This window comes from Tachyglossus aculeatus, chromosome 21 (genome assembly GCF_015852505.1).
Source record: "Tachyglossus aculeatus isolate mTacAcu1 chromosome 21, mTacAcu1.pri, whole genome shotgun sequence".
NCBI classification, from domain to species: Eukaryota; Metazoa; Chordata; class Mammalia; order Monotremata; family Tachyglossidae; genus Tachyglossus; species Tachyglossus aculeatus.
In genome coordinates this window covers 10,842,089-10,867,570 of record NC_052086.1, presented here as the reverse complement: position 1 = coordinate 10,867,570, position 25,482 = coordinate 10,842,089, and the positions used below count along the sequence as shown (strand labels likewise).

Below are 25,482 nucleotides of genomic sequence, written 5' to 3'. Positions count from 1 at the left end.
GTCTTAGGTTCCTCTCCTCCGCAGGAAGTAGCTCAAGTTTACCGGGGTTCACGGGGCGGGCGTTGGAAGCTCCCTATCCCATCGGATCAGGTTGGGAGAGCTGTCCGCCCCCACAGGAATCCTCCCCCCTCCGGGGGACGGTGGCGAAAGGGTTACACTGCCCCTGAAAACCCAGCGTTCCCGTTTAATTTTCAGGGGCCGGATAATTTTCCATCTCGGACCGAGGCACCGAGCGCAAAACCTTTTGGGGAAAAATCGAATTAGCGACCGTCTCGCTTCTGCGCTCTGAAACTCGGTGGACCCAGGGAATGCGCCGAGGCGGTGACTGGGAACTAAATTATACAGGCTTATCAGACTTATCAGAAAGCACATTCCTTTCCCGGGGCAACCTTGATTCTAGTGGCCGCCTCGCTTCGGTTTAGTTCTCGCTCGGTGGCGTAGGGGAAATCAGTTGACTCTTCTCGTTGAGGCCCCGAGAGTTGTGAGATAGAGCACCGCTGAGCTGGAAAAATCATATGAGGGCATCCATTTTAGTAAGAACTTAGTAAGACGTCTGCCATGGCCCGCTGAGGGTCCCAGGGCAAGTCACTTGAGTTCTCTGTGCCTCGGTTTTTTCACCTGTAAAATGGGGATAAGGGAGCTAGCTCCCTTGCTCTCCCGAGCCTTAGGTTGGGAATTGCTAGTTGGGGCGGAGATTGGGTCGGGTCTGATTTTTCTATGCAGTGCCTGGGCACCCGGTAAGTGCCTTGTAAATACCCGTTGTTATCGCTGTGTCTTTTGAGGTAAGGTTTCAGCGATCTTGTACTCATCCACCGCAGTGTACAGCAAGAAACGGAGAAGGTTTTTTCTCCTCCAGGAGGCCTTCCCTGACCAAGCCCTCCTTTCCTCTTCTCCCACTCCCTTCTGCGTCGCCCTAACTTGCTCCCTTTATTCGTCATCTCTCCCAGCCCTACGGCACTTATGCATATCTGTAATTTATTTATGTATATTAATATCTCTCTCCTCCTTTGGACTGTAGGCTCATTGTGGGTAGGGTATCGTGCTCTCCCAAGTACTTAGTACAGAGCTCTGCACAAAGTAAGTGCTCAGTAAATACAACTGACCGCCTCATTGGTGTCGACAAAGGGACATTCAGATTTGTCTGTGGTTGACCTGACAGTACAAGATCACCAGTTTTGTTGTTTGTTTTTTTCTTTTTGGTGTTTGTTAAATGCTTCCTATGGGCTGGGCACTGTATTAAGTGCTGGGGTAAGTATGAGCTAATCATGTTGGACATAGTCTGTGTCCCACATGGGGCTCACAGTCTTAATCGCCATTTTACAGAGGAGGAAACCGGGGCGCAGAGAAGTGACATGATTTGCCCAAGGTCTGGGGCAAGGTGCCAACCTTGGATTTTGAGGGAGGAGGCGGGTGGACAGAGGATAAAGACTTTTGGGGGGACGAAGCCTGAGAGGGGGCAGGCTTACAAGAGCCGACAGGGCAAGGGCGCTGCCATTTGGGTCTGGTCAGAAGGCTGGGTGGGGGACCATCACCCCCGCCCCGGACAGGGCTTTGACAGGTTTCAGATGAAGAAGCGTAAGACGGGGATCTGAACAATGTCATGGTCAGCTTTAGATAAAGTCTGTGATTCCTTTCTCTCCGTGCAGATTGCGATCGAGTGATTTCTCCGGGACAGCCGCAGAGCCTGTTGTCTGGCTCGGAGATGGCCGTTCGGCAGTTCACAGCCTACATCCAGCCTGCAAGATGATTATTTACAGCCTCTGGATAAGGTGCTTCTTAATGACCAAACCTCCTCTCGGTGATGTAAATCCAGTTGATTTTTCAGTTGACCTGGGCCACGGAAAGCTGAGGTCAGAGCATGCAGCGCTCTAGTCTTAGTACTTCTATTGTTACTCACTAATAATGAGTATTTATTGACAGCTGATTTTTTAAAATGTCATTTGTTAAGCCCTTTCTATATGCTAGATACCGTACTAAGTGCTGGGGTAGATACAAGCTAATCAGATTGTTCCCGGTCCATGTCCCACATGGAGCCCGCCGGTTGAATCCCCATTTTACAGATGAGGGAACTGAGGTCCAGAGAAGTCAAGTGAGTTGCCCAAGGTCACACAGCAGACAAGTGGTGGAACTGGGTTTAGAACCCAGGTCCTTCTGACTCCTGGGTCCGGGCTGTATCCACTACACCACTCTGCTTACTGTCTGCAGAGCGCTGTGCTGAGCACTTGGAACAGCCAGTCAAGAAATCAATGGTGCTTACGATGTGCAGAGCACTGTACTGAGCGTTTGGTAGAGTAGCGCTTAGAACAGTGCAGCTGTTAGAACAGTGCTTTGCACGTAGTAAGTGCTTAATAAATGCCATCATTATTAATGTTATTACAGTGCAACAGAATTAGACAAATTCGCTGCTCATGACAGGCTTATGGTCTGGAGATAATGGAGTTGGTAGATATTATCTCTGCCCTCAAGGAGCTTCCAGTCTAGTGAACTACTATAATCATAGTTTCAGGCGCTCACCTTGGGCCAGAGCACTGTACTCAGCACGGCAGGAGAGGCCAAAAAATGAGATCAGACATAGCGGGGGCAGGGTCCAAGTCCGAGAATCGGGAAACCTGGGTTCCACTCCTGATCGGGCCTGCTGTGTGACTTTGTGGAAGGTACTTAACCTCTCTGGGCATTAGTTTCCTCCTCCATAAAATAGAGATGGAGTTAATAGTATTCCTGTCTCTCCCTACCTCAAAGGGTTGTGGTTCGGATAAAATGAACTAATTGATGTGACAGCGCTGGGGGAAGATTTTACATATTCAGGATACTGCGCTACCTCATTGCGTTTCATTGTTTCCGTGAAAATCCAGTTCTAAGGGGGAAAGGGCCAAACGAGTCCAATGTTCCACAGGAGAAGCCTCTTGGCCTCATAGAAAGGGCCCAAACCTGGGATCAGAGGACCTGTTTTTCTCTCCCGGGCTCCACCGCTCGTCTGCTGTGTGAGGTAGGGTAGAACACTTCACTCTCTGGGTCTCAGTTGCTTCACCTGTAAAATGGGGATGAAGACTTTTAACCCCCATTTGGAGCAGGGACTGTGTCCAACCTGATTAGCTTGTATCTACCTGTGTACTAAACTGCTTAGTAATAATAATAATAACAACAATAATTATGGTATTTGTTAAGAGCTTACTATGTGCCAAGCACTGTTCTAAGCACTGGGGTAGATACAGGGTAATCAGGTTGTCCCACCTGGGGCTTACAGTCTTAATCCCCATTTTAATAATAATAGTAATAATAATGGTATTTGTTAAACGCTTACTATGTGCCAAGCACTGTTCTAAGTGCTGGGGTAGATACAAAGTAATCAGGTTGTCCCACCTGGGGCTTACAGTCTTAATCCCCATTTTAATAATAATAATAATGGTATTTGTTAAAGCGCTTACTATGTGCAAAGCACTGTTCTAAGCGCTGGGGGGGATACAAGGTCATCAGGTTGTCCCACATGGGGCTCACAGTCTTCATCCCCATTTTACAGATGAGGTAACTGAGGCATAAAGAAGTTAAGTGACTTGCCCAAAGTCACACAGCTGACAGGTTGCGGAGCCGGGATTAGAACCCGTGACCTCTGACGCCCAAGCCCGTGCTCTTTCCAGTAAGCCACGCTGCTTCTCTAGTACATAGTGCCTGGCGCATAGTGAATGCTTAACAATTGCCATCCAGTAATAATAATCATAATAATAAATGTAAAGTGCATGAATTTGTTCCCAAAGTGCTGAAAACTGACCAAAACAATCCAACTGTATGACAAAACAGCTGACAAAGCCACAGTACTGAAAGTTCCAGGATCAAATAGCAGTGGAAATGGGTATCGATAATGAAAGATTTTGACTTAGCATTTTTGTGCTTCCATGTGTAAATGCAGTTAAGTACTTTTCAAAGCATTCCCTTTCCTACCCTATTCAGCAAAAAAGGCAGTTTGTGCCAACGGGCAAGAGATGCCATTATCTGTCCTAAATGGATCTGCCATTATCTATGCTAAATTGAAAGGAGCTCTAATCACTGTATTCAAGTCCATCAGCCTCCTTCAAAGGGAGGGGAAGAGAAGCGCTTAAGCCAAGATAAAGTTTGCAGTGTGTATGGAGGCACTGTAATTTAAATTCAAATTCACCCGGAGCAAAAAGAGCCTTATAAACCCGATCTAGACTGTAAGCAATGAACGTTTCTACCAACTCTCTTAGAGTGTATGCTCCCAAGCATCTAGTACAGTGCTCTGCATCCAGGAAGCACTCAGTAAACACCATTGGCTATACTCTTAGTTCCCCCACATTGCATGTTTTTACCTCAAGCTTTGGATAGAAGGTAGGGAGTTAGATTGAAAGCTCTTTGAGGGCAGAGATAGTTTCTGCTAACTGTTATATTCTCCCCAAGTCTTAGTCCAGAGCCTGGACTGGGCAGAGCGAGCACCCAATAAGTACCATCGATAGGTGGACGATTCTTCTCTATCCAGCGGATGTGGCGTTAGAAAAAATTGGGCACATGAGTGGGGTAGAGTACTGAATGTGTTATCATTAAGTAGTCGGCCTTTCCCAGGCCCACTGAAGATTTGGAAAATGATCTTCCAAGCTCAGAGTTTTCCCAAGCCTTTGCCCATCCCCATAAAACATCGGGGGCGGGAAATGCATCTGTTATATTGTTGTACTCTCCATGCGCTTAGTACAGTGCTGTGCACCCAGTAAGCCCTCAATAAATACGACGGACTGACTGACTCTCCTGCCTCTCCTCAGAGCTCTGATGGAGTCATAGTTAGCAGTGACCTGACCTATCAGATGCTAACGAGCCTCTAACTAGCTGAAGTCCAAACTTTTTTCATTTCCCCTTCTCCCTTTCCCTTCTGCCTCCCCTATGCACTTGGATCTGTCCCTTTTAAACACCTGACAGTCACCCCGCCTTGCACTCATGTCCATAGCTGTAATTTACTCTCAGGCCTAGACTTTAAGCTCCTGCTGAGCAGGGAATGTGTCTACCAACTCTGTTGTACCCAGAGGGAGGCTGGGGCTGCCGGGGCTTCTTCCCAGGCCTCCTCTGCAGGGAGCTTTCCGACCTGCTGGGATCCTTTTGAGTGTCCCGGTCCTCCTGGGTGGCCAGGTGTCGGCAGGGCCCGGAGCCTCAGTGGGCTCCGGAGATCCCCGGGTTTCCAGATCAGAACGTGAGGTTGATCTCCCTCTCCCCATCCCCCTGCCATTCTGCCCCCGTCCCTCTGGGGCGTCCCCCCGGGCGACTCCCAACCCCGGTCCCTCTCACTCCTCCCCATTCCGGTGGTAGAGTGAACCTTTGCCCAGTAGCCAGGGAAGCGGAGGTCTGCTCCCGAACGTGGCCGAGGTCGGATTCCTCGCCCCCCGGGGTCGGTTCTGGGTCCGTCTTTCCCCGCCCGCCCCTAACCCCTGTCCCGTCCGTGGTCTCGGCAGGACGGAGCACGGCCCAGCGGGACTCTAGGACCGCCCCCGTCCCGCGGCGCCGGCCGGACAGGCCCCCAGGGCCCAAGATGAACGGCCCCAAGCCGAGTTTCGCCCTGGACCTCGGGGGACCCTTCACGGAAGATGCCCCCAGACCCCCGGTCCCCGGCGAGGAGGGCGAGCTGGTCTCCGCGGACCCGCGGCCGGCGAGCCACGGGCCCTACTGCGGGAAAGGCGAGGGGGCCAAGAGCGAGACCTCGACGGCCACCCCGCGGAGGTCGGACCTGGACCTGGGCTACGAGCCGGAGGGCAGCGCCTCGCCCACGCCCCCCTACCTGAAGTGGGCCGAATCCCTGCACTCCCTGCTGGACGACCAGGACGGGATCAGCCTCTTCCGGATGTTCCTTCAGCAGGAAGACTGTGCCGACCTGCTGGACTTCTGGTTCGCCTGCAGCGGCTTCCGTAAGCTGGAGCCCTGCGACGCCAACGAGGAGAAGAGGCTCAAGCTGGCCAAGGCCATCTACCGGAAATACGTGCTGGCCGGCGGCGGGATCGTGGCCCGGCAGATCAAGCCGCCCACCAAGAGCTTCATCAAGGACTGCATCGTCAGGCAGCAGGTCGACCCGGCCATGTTCGACCAGGCCCAGACGGAGATCCAGGCCCTGATGGAGGACAACACCTACCCGCTCTTCCTCAAGTCGGATATTTATTTGGAGTACACGCGGACGGGCCTGGAGAGCCCCAAGATCCCGAGCGACCAGAGCTCCGGGTCGGGGGCGGGCAAGAGCGGGCCCGGCTACCTGCCCACGCTGAACGAGGACGAGGAGTGGAAATGCGACCGGGCCCCGGGCGAGGACGGGCTCGGGGATCTGGCCCCGTCCAGCCAGCTCACGCAGAAGCTGCTCATGGAGACGGCCACCCAGCGAGCCGCTTCCTCCCGGAGATACAGCGAAGGGAGAGAGTTCAGGTAAGGCTCCGTCGGGCGGCGGCGTGAGGGTCTCTGTGCGTGTCCCTGTGGGCCGCGGGGCGGGGACGGGCGGGCGACGCTGCCCTCACAAAGCCAGGCCCCCGGAGTTCGGGGCCCGGCAGCCACCGGCCTTTCTGACCCAGCAGGAGGAGATGTTCTGAGCGGGGACGGGGTGGGTTTCTCCGGCCCCCTCCGTCCGGTTGCCCCGAGATCCGTTCCCATCGAGCGAGTGGTTCCGGGAAGAGCCAGGCCCGCGTCTGATTCAACAGCCGTGGCTGTTGGAAGGGGGAGACGACCCCGCTTCCCTCGAGTCTGGGGGGCGGTTTCAGCAAAGGCCTCTGGTGCTGTTCTAAAGAGAGATGGGTCAGCTCCCACCTTGCCCCGGGCCGGGGTCAGCAGCCTCAGGTGGACTCTTGGAATTAGAGGGTGAAATTGGTCGTCAAATTGAAGGCCCGCGTGGAGCCAAAGGATTGGTGGGGAGAGAATCTTTATCCGTTTGTCGTTTTCCCCTGCCACTACCGAGAGGAAAATAGCAGCCCCTAGCAGGTGATGGAGGAGAGTTAAATCTTCAAACTTGTTTTCCAGGGAGGAGAAGAGGGGCAGCTGCCAGGGAAACTGGGAGAGAGGGGAACAGAGGCAGTGTGGCTCAGTGAAAAGAGGCCGGGCTTGGGAATCAGGGGACGTGGGTTCTAATCATCAATCCCGGCTCCGTCACTTGTCTGCTGTATGACCTTGGGTAAATCACTTGACTTCTCTGTGCCTCAGTTACCTCAGCACTTAGAACAGTGCTTGGGACATAGTAAGTGCTTAGCAAATGCCGTAATTATTATTATTATTCTTAAAATTGCTGGCTCTTCCCAGTTTCCTCCTCCTCTTGCCTGAACCCTCTTTTCCTTTTCTTCAGCTCCCTCCAGCGTCGCCCTGACCTGCTCGCTTTGGTCATCCCCCACTCCCAGCCCCACACCATTTACGTCCATCTCTATCATTTAATTCTTTCTATTACTGCCTGTCTCCCCCTCTAGATCATAAGCTCGTCGGGGGCAGGGAATGCATCTGTTATATTGTTGTACTCTCCATACGCTTAGTATAGTGCTGTGCTCCCAGTAAGCCCTTAATAAATATGACGGACTGACTGACTCTGCTGCCTCTCCTCAGAGCTCTGATGGAGTCGCCCGTCACCGGCCACGGGCGGGCGAGATCTCAGGACCAAGAATCTGTGCAGAGAAATCGATGGATTGATCATATTTATTGAGCGCTTACTGTGGGCAGAGCACTGTCCACTTGGAAGAATACAGTATAAGAGACTTATTCCCTGCCCACAGCGAGTTTACAGTCTGAAGGAATCTATTGCCGTGTGCGTAGTAATAAATGCCATCTTTTAAAGTGATGATGGTGATTATTATTAATGGCTTACTGGGTACTAAACACTATGCTAAGCTCTGGGGTAGATATAAGATAATCAAGTCAGAACCAGTCTAAGGGGGTGGGAGAACAGATATTTTATGCCCAGTAAAAGATGATCATAAAGATAAAGATGAGCAGCAAGGTGTATTGATAGAGCACGGGCTTGGGAGTCAGATGATCATGGGTTCTAATTCCGGCTCTGCCACTTGTCTGCTGTGTGACCTAGGGCAAGTCACGTCACTTCTCTGGGCCTCAGTTACCTCATGTGTAAAATGGGGATTAAGACTGTGAGCCCCACGTGGGGCAGGGACTGTGTCCAACTCAATTTGCTTCTGTCCAACCCTGGCACATAATAAGCGCTTAACAAATACCATCGTTATTACTGTGCTGGACCTCCTCCATGTGCAGAGTCATCAGTCAGCCAATCAATCAATCAGTGGTATTTACTGAGCGCCTACAGTGCGCAGAGCACTGGACTAAACACTTGGGAGAGTATACTTCAACTGGGTTGGTAGACACGATCCCTGCCCACAAAGGAGAAGCAGTGTGGCTTAGTGGATAGACCCCCAGCCTGGGAATCAGAAGGACCTGGGTTCTAATCCCAGCTCCACCGCTGTGTGACTGTGGGCAAGTCACTTCACTTCTCTGGGCCTCATAGTTCCTTCATCTGTAACATGGGGATTGAGCCTGTGAGCCCCATGCGGGCCAGGGATTCAGTCCAATGTGATTATCTTGGATTTACTCCAGTGCTTAGTACAGTGCCTGGCACATAGTGAACACTTAACAGATACCATTTAAAAAAAAAGGAGCTTACAGTCAACAGGGAGAGATGGACGTTATGGATAAGGGAAATAGTAGGGTATAAGGGTACAGACATTAATGCTTTGAGCCTGAGGTTGGGGTGACTATCAACTGCTTAAAGGGGTCAGAATGAAGTACGTACGGTAAGAAGCAGCATGGCCTAGTGGCTAGAGCCCGGTTCGAATCCTGGTTCCGCCACTTGTCTGTTGTGTGGCCTTGGGCAAGTCACTTCGCTTCTCTGGGCCTCATCCGTAAAATGGAGATTGAGATTGACCTGACTTCTGTGCTTCAGTTCCCTCATCTGTACATTGGGGATTAAGACTGTGGGCCCTCTGTGGGACACGGACTACGTCCAAACCAATTTGATAGTATCCACCAGCACTTAGTACAGTGCCTGGCACATAGGAAGCGCTTAAATCCCATCATCATCATTATTATTATTATTATTACGCAGAGGGTAGATAATAGAGTGGGACTGCCCCACTCCCTTCAGAAAGCTTTAAGTCTAGTGGTGGAGTCAGATACTAAAATAAATTACAGGTAGGGGAAGCAACCCAAGGATAAGTGCAGTAGGGGTGGAGCGGGTAATTAAGTGCTTAGCGGGTAGGACTAAGTACCTAATAGGTGAAACAGTAAGGAGGGAAATTGGGTTGAGCAGATGAGAGCTTGATGCGACAAGCCCTATGTTAAACACTGGGGTAGGTACACTTCCATCAGATTGGACACAGTCCCTATTCCACATGGGACTCACAGTCTAAGCGGGGAGGGAGAGCAGATATTTAGTCCCCATTTTGCAGATGAGGAAACTGAGGCCCAGAGAGGTGAAGCAACTTGCCTGCAGTCACACAGCAGGCGGGGGTGAGGCCGGAAAAAGAACCCAGGTCTCCCGACTCCCTGTCCTGTGCTCTTCCATTCTGTGCAGTCTTGTATTGGGTCCTTACTGTGTGCAAAGTGCCTGGCACATAGTATTGTATGGATGTATTGTTTGTATTGTATTGTACCATGTCCATTGTATTGGATGCCTTCTTTGGGTGGAGCGTGGTACTGGACCCCTCCCCACGGAGAATTCCGGACTGGGCACTTAGTGCATGCCGAGCCCTGGAGCAATCAGGGATGGTAGAAGAATCGATCAGCCGGTCTCTGCCCTGTCTCTACCATAGTGGCTAGAGCCCGGGCCTGGGGGTCAGAAGGTCATGGGTTCTAATCCCAGCTCCACCACTTGTCTACTGCGTGACCTTGGACAAGTCACTTCACCTTTCTGGGCCTCAGTTCCCTCATCTGTAAAATAAGGACTGAGACGGTGAGCTGCACGTGGGATAGGGACTGTGTCCAACCCGATTAGCTCATATCCACCCCAGCACTTAGTTCGGTGCCTGGCACAGAGTAGGTGCTTAACAAATTCCATAATCATTATTATTAGTATTAGTACGGGGCTTTGCACACAGTAAAAGCTCAATAAATAGCACTTGTGGATTGATGGATTAATTGACTAGTGGGGAGTCAGGCGGACAGGCTTATCTTTTCTCTTTAATAATAATAATAATAATACTCAATCACTTTGTATGTGCAAAGCACATAATAAGCAGTGTGGCCTAGTGGACAGAGCTCGGGTCTGGGAGTTAGAGTACCTGGGTTAGAGTACCTGGCTCCGCCTCTTGCCTGCCGTGTGACCTGGGGCAAGTCACTTCACTTCCTCTGTGCCTCAGTTGCCTCAACTGTAAAACAGGGATGAAATCCCTGTTCTCCAGCGTGGCTCAGTGGAAAGAGCACGGGCTTTGGAGTCAGAGATCATGGGTTCAAATCCCGGCTCTGCCAACTATCAGCTGTGTGAGTTTGGGCAAGTCACTTCACTTCTCTGTACCTCAGTTACCTCATCTGTGAAATGGGGATTAAAACTGTGAGCCCCCTGTGGGACAACTCGATCACCTTGTAACCTCCCCCAGTGCTTAGAACAGTGCTTTGCACATAGTAAGCGCTTAACAAATGACATCATCATCATCATCCCTCCCGTTTAGACTGGGAGCCCCTTGTAGGATGGGGACTGTGTCTGCCCTGATTCACTTGAATCTACCCCAGCGCTTAGAACAGTGCTTGGCACACAGTAAGTGCTTAAAAACTACCATACAAAAGCACTGTTTCAGGCACTGGGGTAGGTAGAGGATAATTGGGGGGCGTCCCTATCTAAAGTAGGCGAGAGAAGGATTTAATCCTCATTTTGCAGATGAGGAAACTGAGGCACAGAGCAAAGTCCCACAGCAAATCCACAGCAGAGCCAGGAGGAGAACCCAGGTCCTCTGCCTCTCTGCTGGGCCACACTGCTCTCAGCAGCCTGGGCAGAGTCTCTTTCACCTGTTTTGCAGTCTCCCCGGGGGCTCCGGTTCTTGACCTCTCCAACCACCAGCGTCCGGTAACTGCTGACGATGCCGCCATCGCAGCTCATTTTCTAAAATCATTTTTTCCATCCAGGTGCCCCGGTCATAATTCGGACTTTGATCCGGGCCACCGCTGCTTGAAGGGGCCGGCAAGTGTTAGCTTAAGGGAAAGGAATTTCAATGAGCAAACGTTCCTTAGAAACTCCTGCCGTCAAACTACAAACCAGCTTCTTAAAGTTTTGCGGAAAGCTTGGATTGAGACGATGACCCTGGAGAAATCATCCCACCCCAAAAGTAGCCATGTTTGGGTGAAGACACGGCTCTTTTATATATATATATATATAATGGTATTTGTTAAGCACTTACTGTGTGCCAGGCGCTGTTCTAAGTGCTGGGGGGGAACACAAGTTAATCAGGTTGAACACAGTCCCTGTCTCACATGGAGCTCATGGTCTTAATCCACATTTTATAGATGAGGTAATTGAGGCCCAGAGGAGTGAAGCGACCCGCCCAAGGTCACACAATAGGTATGTGATGAAGTCGGGATTAGAATCCAGGTTTTCTGATGCCCAGGCCCATCCTCTACCCACTGGGCCACACCACTTCTTAAACTAGGCCATGCTGCTTATTGCATTCTTGCAGGAATTACAGATGAATTGCAAATTGGTCATCGATCGTCAACTTCGTTGAGGGGAATTTTGAAGGGTCTCAGCCTCCCAGCTTTGGCAATGAATTCCGAGGGACATTTTCATCAGACCGCCGCCTTTATATTCGTAGAAGAGATTGTAAAGGGTTTTTTCAGCGGATAGGAAGAAATGACTTTGGAGTGCTATTTACATCTCCGAGAACCGTCGTAAGCTTAAAGAAGGTCAAAGGCGTGTGTTCATTTCTTCAACCCAATGTCACCTGCCCAGAACTCCGGGAACTTCTTCAGGGACAGGGACTCGGGCTGATCTGATGATCTTATGCCTGCCCCAGGGCTTAATGCAGCGCTTGTCCTCAGTGAGCCCTTTGTAAATACTTGAATTATTTTGGGCATCTCTGCCCATCTCGTGTGTGAGGGTAATTGGCCTCTTAGTTCTCCGTCCTGTAGGTGAATGTGGGTTTGTCTGAGTTCACACTTTTGGAGCAGTCGAGTTTCCAGATTTTTGCTGCCGCGTGATAATTCTGCCCCTCGACGCGGTGAACAGCAGCGTGTGCTTGTTGAAAGAGCCCGGGCCTGAGAGTCCAAGGGCCTGGGTTCTAATCCAGCTCCACCACTTGCTTTCTGGGTGATATGATGCTGATGTCCCTCCCCATCCCCCCCACCTTACCTCCTTCCCCTCTCTACAGCACCTGTATATATGTTTGTACAGATTTATTACTCTATTTTACTTGTACATATTTACTATTCTATTTATTGTATTAATATGTGTTGTTTTGTTGTCTGTCTCCCCCTTCTAGACTGTGAGCCCGCTATTCGGTAGGGACCATCTCTATATATTGCCAACTTGTACTTCCCAAGTGCTTAGTACAGTTCTCTGCACACAGTAAGCGCTCAATAAATACGATTGAATGAATGAACGATGGTATTTGTTCATTCATTCAGTCAGTCGTATTTATTGAGCGTTTACTATGTGCGAAGCACTGTTCTAAGCACTGGGGTAGGTACAAGGTGATCAGGTTGTCCCACAGGGGGCTCACAGTCTTAATCCCCATTTTACAGATGAGGTAACTGAGAGACAGGGAAGTTAAGTGACTTGCCCAAAGTCATGCAGCTGATAAGCGGTGGAGCTGGGATTTGAACCCATGACCTCGGACTCCCAAGTCCGGGCTTTTGCCACTAAGCCACGCTGCTTCTCTAACATTGAGCAAGTCACTTCCCTTCTGGCCTCTGTTCCCTCATCTGCTGAAGGGGGATTCAATCTCTGTTCTCCCTCCTACTTAGACTGTGAGCCCCATGTGGGATTTGATGCCCTTGCCTAACCCGAGCGCTTAGTACAGTGCTCTACCGTAAGTGCTTAATAAGCATTTAACAGATACCACAGTTATGATGATGATAATGATGATCGGGCCAAGTGATTAGAGTGGCGTTTGCAGGCATGGCGGCTACGGAGTTGCCCTTCGGTTTGAAGACAAGGCTGCCAACCGTGAGAGGTTTTCCGGCAAATCACCCTGCGCCCCGGGACCCGGCTGTGTGTGCCCGTGTGCCCGCGGGAACACGCCAGGCAGCGATGAAAGGGCAGGAATGGTGCCGCTCCTGAACCCGGTGCCCAGGTTCTCGGCCTTTATCCGGGAGAACCGAGGCTCGCCCGGCCTTCCCCGACAGGCGAGCGCTTAGTTTAGTGCTCTGCACACATTAAGCACTCAATAAACACCAATGATTGATTGGGAGGCTCCATTGGCGCCAGAGACCAAGGGCATTCTGGTAACTGCCCAAACCCCAGACAGAGGACTGCGAGAACCAATTGCTTCTTATCAGCCGGTCTCCTTTGAAGAGGAAATCCATTTAGTGGGAGCGACTGGATTTCTGGCCTCAAGCCCAGTGTTTTCCAGTTGGTAGCCGTTCGGCAGTCAGATATTCTCCATGGGCTTGGTCAAAGTCATACAAGGCAAGGCAAACGTCGGCCAGAACCTTGGGCATCACCCAAGATGGACTTATTCGCCCAATTTCTGTTGGCAGATTGAGCAAAGGAGAGTTGCAATCTCCAGAAAAAAAATGGGAAGAGAGAAGGCAAGAAGCGTCAGGATTGCGGAGGCTATTGCAGTCAAAATGTGGCATGTATTAATTAAAAAAAAGGTATTTGTGAAGCGCTTACTGTGTGCTAGGCACTGTGGAGACAAGCTGAGTGGGCTGGGCACATTCCCTGTCCCATAAGGGGCTCACAGTCTTAATCCCCATTTTACAGATGAGGTAGTCAAGGCCCAGAGAAGAGTGACTTGCCCTCTGTCACGTAGGAAGCAAGTGGCACAGTCAGGATTAGAACCCAGGTCCTCTCACTCCCAGTCCTGGGCTCTTTCCACTAGGACACGTTGCTTCCTGTTTAATCAAGTGTCCACTAAGCATTAGGGGCTGTACTAAGCATCAGGGAGAGCCTAAAAGCAACAAGACACATTCCCTACCCTCGAAGAGCTATCAGTTCAATGCGAGGAGCTGACCAAAATTATGTGCAGATAGCGAAAGCGAAAGAAAGAGTAGGTATAAAACAGGAAGTCTCAGCAGCCAACAGGAAATTGGGAAGTGTTTTGGGGTTGTGGGATTTTATTTGTTTTTTCCTATATCGAGGACTGAAGAACGCTGGAGTCATAACCACCTCCACTGAAGCTGAAGCAAAAGAATCCGACCCATTCACTTAAGGGCGGGAAAAGAAAATAGAGTAAGACATTTATGTGGAGTAGCACTTTTTTTTTTTAAAAAAAAAAGATATTTGTTAAGTGCTTTACTGGGTGCCAGGGACTGTACTAAGTGCTGCGGCAGATATAAGCTAATTAGGTTGGACACGGCCCAAGTGGGGCTCACAGTCTTAATCCTCATTTTACAGATGAGGTAACTGAGGCCCAGAGAAGTTAAGCGACTTATCCAAGGTCACACAGCGGATGAGTGGCAGAGCTGGGTTTAAAACCCAGGTCCTTCTGAGTCTCAGTGTGGGTTCTATCCTTTAGGCCATGCTACTTTCTGTGAAAAAGTTAAGGGAATTGGTATGGCTAGCACACAGAGCTCGGACAAAGCCTGCGAACCACAGATGGGACAGGGACGGTGTCTGGCCGGATTAACGCATATCAACCCCGGTGCTTAGACCAGTGCTTGATGCATCAATCGATCAGTCAATGGTAATAATTATAATTATGGCATTTTTGAAGCACTCATTATGTGGTAAAGCACTGCTCTAAGCCAAGGGAAGATATATGATCATCAGGCCAGACACAGTCTGTTGTCTCAAACGTGACACGGTCTAAGTGGGAAGCAGCGTGGCCTAGTGGCTTGGGAGTCAGAGGATGTGGGTGCTAATCCCGGCTCCACCACTCGCCTGCTGCTGTGTGACCTTGGGCAAGTCACTTAACTTCTTTGTGCCTCAGTACACTCATCTGTAAAAAGGGGATTAGGACTGTGAGCCCCACGTGGGACAACCCGATTACCTTGTATCTACCCCAGCGCTTAGAACAGTGCTGGCACATAGTAAGCGCTTAATAAATACTATTATTATTATTATTAAGTAGAAGGGGGAATAGGCACTGTATCTCTATTTTACAGACAAATGATCTGAGACCCGGAGAAGTTGAAGTGACTTGTCCAAGGTCACACAATAGGCAAGTGGCAGAGCTAGGATTAGAACCTAGGTCCTCTTACTCCCACACCTGTGCTCTTCCCACTAGGCCAGACTGCTCTCTGTGATGTTTATTGAGTACTTACTGTCCACAGAACACCATACGGAACGCTTGGGTGAGTACAAGAGCGTATGGTAAGCGCTTAACGAATATCATAATGGCAATAACAAAAAGCAACAACAAGAAGCTTAGAGGGGAAGCTCCTCGAGGGCAGAGATCCCGTCTGTCAATCGTAGGTCCTCCTTTGGTGAGCGATGGATGGATCGCCGGCCAGCCTCGTCCTCGGGGAGCTGACCTCCCAACAGAGAGAGGAGCTCAGGTTGGGCAAGCCCTGCCACCCTACTTTCTTCCAGCTGCACAAAAGGGCGAATCGGGCAGCGAACTGGAGAGAAAACTCACCCACCCGTTGCCGACAGCTCAGGAGAGAACTAGACAAGTGTATATATCTGTATATACCTCCGGGTCAGGGTCCTCCTTTTCAAGAAATCCGAGCATCAGCGAACGTGGAATCATAGTGGTATTTATTGAACATCCCCTGGGCCCATCATCGTCATCATCAGTGGTGTCTATTGAGTGCTTACCACGTGCAGAGCACTAGACTAAGCGCTTGGGAGAGGACAAGGCAATAGAACCGGTAGACAGGTTCCCTGTCCACAGTGAGCTTACATTGTAGAACACGAAGTGGAGTTTACTGTACTAGATGACAGTAGGAAGGAGGATACAGGAGGATAGCCATTCCTTAATACTACTACTACTAATAATAATATAATAGTAGTAATCAATGTGGCATTTGGTAAACACCTGCTATATGCCAGGCACTGTACCAAACAATAAAAGCAGATTAGACACTGCCTCTGTCCCACATGGGGCCCACAGTCTGAGGAAGAAGGACATCAGGGTTTTTATTCCTATTTTTACAGATGAGGAAACGGAGGTCTAGAGAGGTTGGGTAACTCACCGAAGGTCACTCAGCAGGGAAGTGGCAGAGCTGCGATTAGAAGCCAGGTCTCCCAACTCCCAGGTCCGGGCTTTTTCCGTCAGGCCACAGCACTTCTTTTTTGACCTCTGCCCTTCTGCGCCTATCTTCGGTTCCCTCCATATCTTTCCCGAAATGGAATGACTTTCTGATCTTCAGAGCCCCTCTGAGAACAGCACAGAAAGGACACCACCCGGGGGGGGGGGGGGCGGGGGGGGGGGGGGTCAGGGGGCCTGGGTTCAAGTCCTGGCTCTGCCACTTGTGGATCATGTCTGACCTTGGACCAGTCACTTGGGTCTCAGTTTTCTCATTCATTCATTCATTCATTAAATTGTATTTATTGAGCACTTGCTGTGTGCAGAGCACTGTACTAAGCGCTTGGGAAGTACAAGTTGGCAACATATAGAGACAGTCCCTACCCAACAACGGGCTCACAGTCTAGTAGAATGAGAATAGATTTGTACAGATTTATTACTGTATTTTACTTGTACATATTTACTATTCTATTTATTTTATTTTGTTAATATGTTTTGTTTTGTTGTCTGTCTCCCCCTTCTAGACTGTGAGCCCGCTGTTGGGTAGGGACCGTCTCTATATGTTGCCAAGTTGTACTTCCCAAGCGCTTAGTCCAGTGCTCTGCACACAGTAAGCGCTCAATAAATACGATTGAATGAATAGGATATTGTCTCTTGACACCCTCTAGACTGTGAGCCCCCGCATCTGGGACAGGGACTGTAAAGATTCTGATCAACTTTTATCTACTCCAGCACTTAATCAATACAACAGCATCAATAGACACGTTCCCTTTCCACAACAAGCTTACAATCTAGAGGGGGAGACAGGCATTAATAGAAATAAATAAGTAATTTATAATATATAACGTAAAGGATACGTGCGTAAGGGCTCTGGGCCTGAGGGTGGGGTGAATGTCAAATGCCCAAAGGTCACAGGCCCAGGTATGTAGATGACGCAGAAGGGAGAGCGTGCCGGTGGAAAGAGGGCTTAATCGGGGAAGGAGATGTGACTTTAATAAGGTTTTTGAAAGTGGGGAGAGCTGTGGTTTGGTGTGTCTGGACCGGGAGGGAGTTCAGGCTCGGAGGAGGAGGATGTGGGAAAGGGGTCGGCGGTGAAATGGCAGAGATCGGGGCCCAGTGAGTAAGCTGATGCTAGAGGACGGGGTGTGCGGGCTGGGCTTTAGGAGGAGATCACTGAGGTGAGGTAGGAGGGGGCAGGCTCAACCTGAGCGGTATGAAGTCGATGGTGAGGAGTTTCTGTTGGATGCGGAGATGGATGGGCAACCCCTGGAGGTTCTTGAGAAGTGGGGAGATAGATACTGAACGTTCTTTTAGAAAAATGATCCACACAGTAGAGTGAAGTTTGGACTAGAGTTGGGGAGAAGCAGGAGGCTGGGAGGTCAGCAAGGAGGCTATAATAATAATGATGGCATTTATTAAGTGCTTACTATGTGCAAAGCACTGTTCTAAGTGCTGGGGAGGTTACAAGGTGATCAGGTTGTCCCACGGGGAGTCAGTCTTCATCCCCGTTTTACAGAGTAAAATACATTAAGGTGTTTATTAATACATGATAAATTACCTAATCCTCCTCATCATTATTATTTCTCACTTCACTCCTCTGGGCTTCAGTGTCCTCTTCTGTAAAATGGGGTTTCAATACCTGTTCTCCCCCCAGCCTAGATGTGAACCCTAAGGGGGACATGGACTGTGTCCAACCTGATGATTTGTATCTACCCCAGCGCTTAGTATGATAAGCCTTAAACATAGTAAGCGCTAAACGTCATCGTTACTGTAGATTTTTCTTTTTCAGAGTGACCTTAAACAGTCTCTTGAAGTATCCAATGCCACATAGTAATAATAATAATGATGGCATTTATTAAGTGCTTACTGTGCAAAGCACTGATCTAAGCACTGGGGAGGTTACAAGGTGATCAGGTTGTCCCACGGGGGGCTCACGGTCTTAATCCCCATTTTACAGCTGAGGAAACTGAGGCACAGAGAAGTGAAGTGACTTGCCCAAAGCCACACAGCTGGCAATTGGCAGAGCCGGGATTTGAAACCATGACCTCTGACTCCCAAGCCCAGACTCTTTCCACTGAACCACACTGCTTCCCATCAATAGTAAACAATCACTCCAGGGAAAAGATATATACAAATGTCATCGTTTCCTTTCTTGTCCACAGGAGTACAATTTTGTCACCTTTTAAAAATCCCAGATTTTGCCACCCATATTGATTGGCACAAGGAGTCAGGTGTTTTTTTTGGTTTCAAAAAGCTTTTTTCTTGGTAGTTCAAATGTCCAGCAACATCCTAAATGAATATGGCAGAGGTTGATCACAAAAGGTGATTTCAGTGGGGAGGGTGTCAGTTTTGCACAAAGGGGGAAAATAAGCAAGCTTGATAAGCTGGCTCCTCAAATAAGCCCTTGATATCAGTGATGTGAAAAAGCAAGGTTGATAAGGGGCAATTCCTTCTATAGTTGGCAAACACAAAAGCAGGGAGATACGGAGGCATCAAGAGCTTAAAAACCAAGCATCTGGGTTCACTGTTTGCAGAGCACCTCCTGGGAGAGTGTAATAAGACAGAGTAGGGAAATATGTTTCCTGCCTTCAAGGAGCTTACAGTCTGCAGATAAGCCTAAGGCAGAGCAGAAGCAAACAAAGGCAAATTGGCAAATGAGCCAACATCCGAGGTGCCTTCTCCCTTCCTGAGATGGCCCCAGCCTTGGAAAACAGGTTTCTCCTTCTTCTGAGATCCGATTTGCCTCTAGTCCTTCAAAGACGTCTCCATCAGCTGTCAGGGTCAGGACGGCTCTGCCTGTCTGGTGACCCCGAGGCCTCGGCTTGTGTTTTAACCACCTAAGACTGGTTTTAAGGGCGAAGCAACCCTGGAGTTAGTCCAACTGGCACAGGAATGAGTTAGAACTCACCTGACTCAGGCATTTGACACGTGACAGAAGGTTGCCCTCACCGCGCCGTTCAAGCTGCCTTCTTGACACTCTTTCCCGCTCTCGTTTTCTCTCTCCGGAGGAGGCCTTTTCTCTGGACTGCTTAGCTGGATTTGTTCCGACCTCTTTCCCACCCACCACTGAGGATGTAAGTTATTTATTTGTTTGGCTGCCTGCCTTGCCCCCTCTAGGCTGTAAGCTCGTGGTGGGCAGGGAATTATTGTTGCATCTTACTCTCCTAAGCACTTAGTATAGTGCTCTGCACACAGTGAGTGTTCAATAAATTATCGAATGAATGAATCCCCGCTCCTGACAAGTTCCATGCTACTCCCATGCGCTCTTAGACCCCTCCATCACCACCCAGAAAAGCCCTGTGGTCACCACTGCTTTTCCTCCCACCCCCGAGGGTCCCCTGCTCCCGGCTTTCTCTGAGTTGACAGAGCAGGGATAGACACTGCTCACAAGACCTTTCGAGCTCCCCTCTGGGAAAACCATGGTGGTATCCGCTGCCTTTCCTCCCTGCACTGAGGGTCCCTGTCCCCAGCATGCTCTGGGAGCACCGGGCAAGGGGAAAAAGCTGCTCCTGCACGCTGTCAAACCCCTTCATCCCCTCCAAGAAAAGCCACGTGGTCACCACCGCCTTTCCTCCCACCACCAAGGGTCTCCGCTCCCGGCTTGCTCCAAGAGCTACGGGCCAGGGATAATCACAGCTCCTGTGAGCTCTCCCGTCCCCCCCAAGAAAATCTCGGTCACTGCCTCCTTCCTTCCCACCCATGAAAGTCCCTATTCCCGGCTTGCTTCCGGCTTGCTTCCACATGCTCTCGGCCTCTTCCATCCCCACCGGGACTTTAAGCCTATTTTGTGAATTTGGGTTGGTTCTAGTGGTTCACCATTCCTGGCTGTGTCTCCAATCCCTCCTCCCCACTTCAACTCCTAGATTGTGAGTCCCCAAGAGATGGGGACTGTGTCTAATTTCCACCTGTATAATCTCTCCCAATGCTTAGTACAGTGCTTTGAACCCAATAAGTGCTTAATAAATACTATTATTCTTACTGCTTATTATGCTAACTGCAAAAAATGGGACTTGTTAAGCGCTTAATATGTGCCAAGCACTGTTCTAAGCCCTGGAGTAGATAGACGTTAATCAGGTTGGACACAGTAATTATGGTATTTGTTAAGCACTCACTATGTGTCAGGCCCTGTTCTAAGCGCTGGGATAGATAAAATTAATCAGGTTAGAATTCCTTCCCCACATGGTGCTCATAGTCTTAATCCCCATTTTACAGAGAGGTAATGAGGCCCAGAGAATAATAATAATAATAATCGTATGGTACTTGTTAAGTGCTTACTTTGTGCCAAGCACTGTTCTAAGCACTGGGGTAGATACAAGTTAATCAGGTTGGACACTGACCCTGTCCCACATGGGGCTCACAGTCTTCATCCCCATTTTACTGATGAGGTAACTGAGGCCCGGGGACATGCATAGATTTGCCCATGGTTCATACGACAGGCATGTGGTGGAGCTGGGATTAGAACCCAAGTCCTTCTTACTCCCAGGTCCAGGCTCTGTCCACTAAGCCCCAATAGTCAGGGTGGTTATTGAGCATCTACTGAGTGCAATGCACTGTACTAAGCGCTTGAGAAAGTACAGTATAAATAGGAGACACATTCCTTGGCTACAGAGAGCTTCCACTCTAAAAAAAAAAGTTATGGCATTTTTTAAGCGCTTACTATGTGCCAGACACTGTTCTAAATGCTGGGGTAGATCAAGATAGGTTGGATAGAGTCCCTATCCCGCCTAGGGCTCGCAGTCTTAATCCCCATTTTATAGATGAGGGAGCTGAGGCCCAGAGAAATGAAGTGACTCACCTAACATCACACAACAGACAGGTGGCGGAGTCAGAATTTGAACCCATGACCCTCTGACTTCCAGGCATGTGCTCTGTTCATTAGGCCATGCTTCCTTATCTTCATCACCACTGGGAATCCCACTGCTGGGGAAGAGTTTATACCTCCACATCTGGTTTGGGTTAACACAGTCCAGAGGTATTAGACGCCTTTCCATCTTCCAAGCAAGCCCACAGTGGCTATGAGATTTAGATCGTAAACTCCCTGAGGGCAGGGAACTTGTGCCTCGCTTCTGGGCACTCACAATCGGCAATACTTATCCAGTGCCTACCGTGGGCCATGGGTTCAAATTCCGGCTAAGCCAGTTGTCAGCTGTGTGACTTTGGGCAAGTCACTTAACTTCTCTGTGCCACAGTTCCCTCATCTGTAAAATGGGGATTAAGACTGTGAGCCCCAGGTGGGACAACCTGATCACCTTGTATCCTCCCCAGCGCTTAGAACAGTGCTTTGCACATAGTAAGTGCTTAGCAAATGCCATCATTGCCACATGCAGAGCGCTGTACTGAGCACTTGGAGGGGCGTAATAGAGTTTAGAGACACAATCTCTGCCCTCGAGGAGCTGACAGTTTAGCATGGGGGATAAGCACTGAAGTAATTTACAGATAAGAAGATCGTGGTGAAAAGGCTGTGGAAAAAAATGGTATTAAGCTCTTACTATGGGCCAAGCACTGTTCTAAGCACTGCGGTTGTTATAAATTAATCATGTTGGATGGGATTTCAATCCCTGTTGTCCTTCCTACTTAGACTGTGATCCCTATGTGGAACCATATGGATGATCGTGTAATAATAATAATAATTATGGTATTTAAGCGCTTACTATGTGCCAAGCAGTGTTCTAAGCATTGGGGTAGATACAGGGTAATTAGGTTGTCTCACGTGGGGCTTACAGTTTTAATCCCCATTTTACAGACAAGGTAACTGAGGCCCAGGGACGTTAAAATGACTTGTCCTAGGTCACGCAGCAGAGTAGTGGCGGAGCCGGGATTAGAACCCACATCCTCCGACTCCTAAACCCATGCTCTTTCCGCTAAACCACGCTGCTTCTCTACCCCAGCACTTAGTCCAGTGCTCGGCATGGAGTAAGTGCTTAACATATACCACAGCCACCACACTCGAGCAAGAGGGGGAACGTCCTCACGTTTGAAGGAAAGGGAGAGAAGCGGAAATAAGTTCCAGCACTGAACCAAGGTGTGTCCCCTTCCCCGTCCAGGGCTGGAATTTTGAGGGCATTTCGGGCTCCCCCCAATTCCCAGGTCGTTAAACCTCGGTGTGGGCAGGAAATCGTTTACCAACTCTGTTATTTTTTTTTCCTTTCCCAAGTGCTGAATCCAATGCTCTACACACACAGTAAGCGTTCAGTAAATACGACCAACTGATTGATCTGACATAAGACTCTAGCATGTCAAGCACAAGAAGCAGCGTGGCTTCGTGGAAACAGCCTGGGCTTGGGAGTCAGAGGACAGGGGTTCTAATCTCTGCCACTTGTCTGCTATGTGACCTTGGGCAAGCCACTTCACTTTTCTGTGCCTCAGTGATCTCATCGGTAAAATGGGGGTTAATATTGAGAGCCCCATGTGGGAAAACCTGATTTATAATAATAATAGTAATAATAATGATGGTATTTGTTAAGCGCTTACTATGTGCCAAGCACTGTTCTAAGCGCCGGGGTAGATACAAGGTAAGCAGGCTGCCCCACGTGGGGCTCACAGTCTTAATCCCCATTTTACAGATGAGGCACAGAGAGGCCAAGTGACTTGCCCAAAGTCACACAGTTGACAAGTGGCGGAGCCGGGATTAGAACCCACAGCCCGTGACTCCCAAGCCTGTGCTCTTTCCACTAAGCCACACTGCTTCTCATTTACCTCGTTTCTAGCCCAGGTCTTAGAACAGTGCTTGGCACATAGTAAGCGCTTAACAAATCCAGCGCTTAGAACAGTGCAATAAATGCCATTAAAAATACCATAATTATTATGATTATTATTATCATTGACTCGGTTAAAACACTTCAGTCCAACTGGGGAGTTTCCTTTGGGGCTAAGCCTCCATTCCCATCCGGCCTTAATCTTTCAGTCCGTGCTATTCATTGAGCGCTTCCATGCTGCAACAGAGCCGGTAGACACCTTCCCTACGCACGACAGGCTTTCCATTCATTCAGTCACATTTATTGAGTGCTTACTGTGTGCAGAGCACTGTACTAAGCGCTTGGAAAGTACAGTACAGCAATGGGCTTACAGGCTAGAAGGGGAGACAGACATTAAGATAAATGTCCGAGCACACAGTAAGCGCTCAATAAATATGATTGAATGAATGAATCAATCATATTTATTGAGCGCTTACTGTGTGCAGAGCACTGTACTAAGCGCTTGGAAAGTACAAGTTGGCAACATATAGAGACAGTCCCTACCCAACAGTGGGCTCACAGTCTAGAATGAATAAATAAATCATTTAAAAGCCCCCCAAATGATGGTGGGGTTTATCAGGCCGGTGACACTGGGGCCTGGGGATCCTTCCTCCTTCAGAGACAAGCCAGAGTTCAGAAAAACTCACCATCTCCCGCCCATCTTATTGTTTAATTTGGGCCATAAAGCCGCTTTGATGTGCGGCAGCCTTCCTTCTGGGCAGGGTACTATAAAAGTAAATAAAACTCCTGCCAGGAACTTGAAATCACATGGTCAAAATCCTCTGCGCACAGATAACTTGGTTGTTGGCGGGTGGGGCAGGGAGGATACATCTTACTTCATACTTAACTGGTAATTTATTTTTCTGTGGGCCTTTCATCTTGCGGAGACTCGGCTATCTCTGACTCTTAATCGGATGGTTGAGGCTGGGATCAAAGAAACCCAGAATATGTTGTATTTTCCCAGCGAATGAATAGAAAGTTGTGTGTGGCGCACATGACATCACCTGTCCCTGCGGCCTCCAAGGAACTTTTGAGTTATAAATAGTCTCCATAATGGCTTGGCAGAGGGAGAGCTGACACCTTTGCCCTCTCGCCACTTCGTGTTCACAGATAATAATAATAATAATAATGGCATTTGTTAAGCGCTTACTACGTGGAAAGCACTGTTCTAAGTGCTGAGGGGGGATACAATGTGATCAAGTTGTCCCATGGGGGACTCACAGTCTTAATCCCCATTTTTACAGATGAGGTAACTGAAGCTCATCATCAATCATCAATCGTATTTATTGAGCGCTTACTATGTGCAGAGCACTGTACTAAGCGCTTGGGAAGTACAAATTGGCAACATATAGAGACAGTCCCTACCCAGCAGTGGGCTCACAGTCTAAAAGAGTGGGCTCACAGTCTAAAAGGCTCAGAGAAGTTAAGTGACTTACCCAAGGTCACAGAGCAGACTTGTGGGCCTACGACGGGCACCGGCCGCGTTTCGGAGATTAGGGACGTTTACTGTTGTATTGGACTCTCCCCAGCGTTCAGTACAGCGCTCTGCACACAGTAAGCACTCAAGAAAACTGATTGACCGGTGGACTGGGTAGAGCCGGAGGGAAGGTCCTTGGCGCTTCAGTGACTGAGGTTTATTTTTCCTCTATTTCCCCCGGCCGTGGAGAGAAGCTGATCCATGGGTCCAGAGTGAAAGTTGAGCAATGTTTTTTCTGTTGTTGTTGTTTTACTTAATGGTACTTGTTGAGCACTTCTAGACTGTGAGCCCGTTGTTGGGTAGGAACCGTCTCCATATGTTGCCGACTTGTACTTCCCAAGCGCTTAGTACAGTGCTCTGCACATAGTAAGTGCTCAATAAATACGATTGAATGAATGAATGAATTTGCTATATCCCCGGTCCTTTAATAATAATGATGGCATTTGTTAAGCGCTTACTATGTGCTGAGCACTATTCTAAGCTCTGGGGGAGGTACAAGGTAATTGGGTTGTTCCACGTGGGGCTCACAGTCCTAATCCCCATTTTCCAGATGAGGTCACTGAGGCACAAAGAAGTTGTGACTTGCCCTAAGTGACACAGTGGATAAGTGTCAGATCCGGGATTAGAACCCACAGCCTCCGACTCCCAAGCCCAGGCTCTTTCCACCGAGCCCTGCTGCTTCCCTAAGCGCTAGGGTAGATACAAGGTAATTAGGGTGGACACAGCCCCTGTCCCACACAAGGCTCGCAGCCTAAGTTGGAGGGAGAAGTATTTAACCCCCATTTTACAGATGAGTCACAGAGAGGTAAAGTGACTTGCTCAAAGTCACACAGCATTCATTCATTCATTTATTGTCATATTCACTGAGTGCTTACAGTGTGCAGAGCACCGTACTGAGCTCTTGGGACAGAACAATACAAACAGTAAACAGTCACATTCCCTGCCCACAAGGAGCTTACAGTCTTGACAGGTGGAG

At 49.3% G+C, this 25,482-nt stretch overlaps 1 protein-coding gene across 3 annotated transcripts in view; it reads left to right on the top strand.

Annotated features, from left to right (window-relative positions):
- AXIN1 (axin 1) overlaps nt 1-25,482 on the top strand; it is a 79,599-nt gene that overhangs the window by 16,365 nt on the left and 37,752 nt on the right. For 2 of the 3 annotated variants that reach the window (XM_038763634.1, XM_038763633.1), the window contains exons 2-3: nt 1,647-1,769; nt 5,448-6,402. In XM_038763634.1, coding sequence (XP_038619562.1) covers nt 5,525-6,402 — 878 coding nt within the window. In that variant the 5' untranslated portion in view covers nt 1,647-1,769; nt 5,448-5,524. Of the gene's footprint in view, nt 1-1,646; nt 1,851-5,447; nt 6,403-25,482 lie in introns of those variants that run through there. The other variant, XM_038763635.1, reaches the window with a different exon arrangement.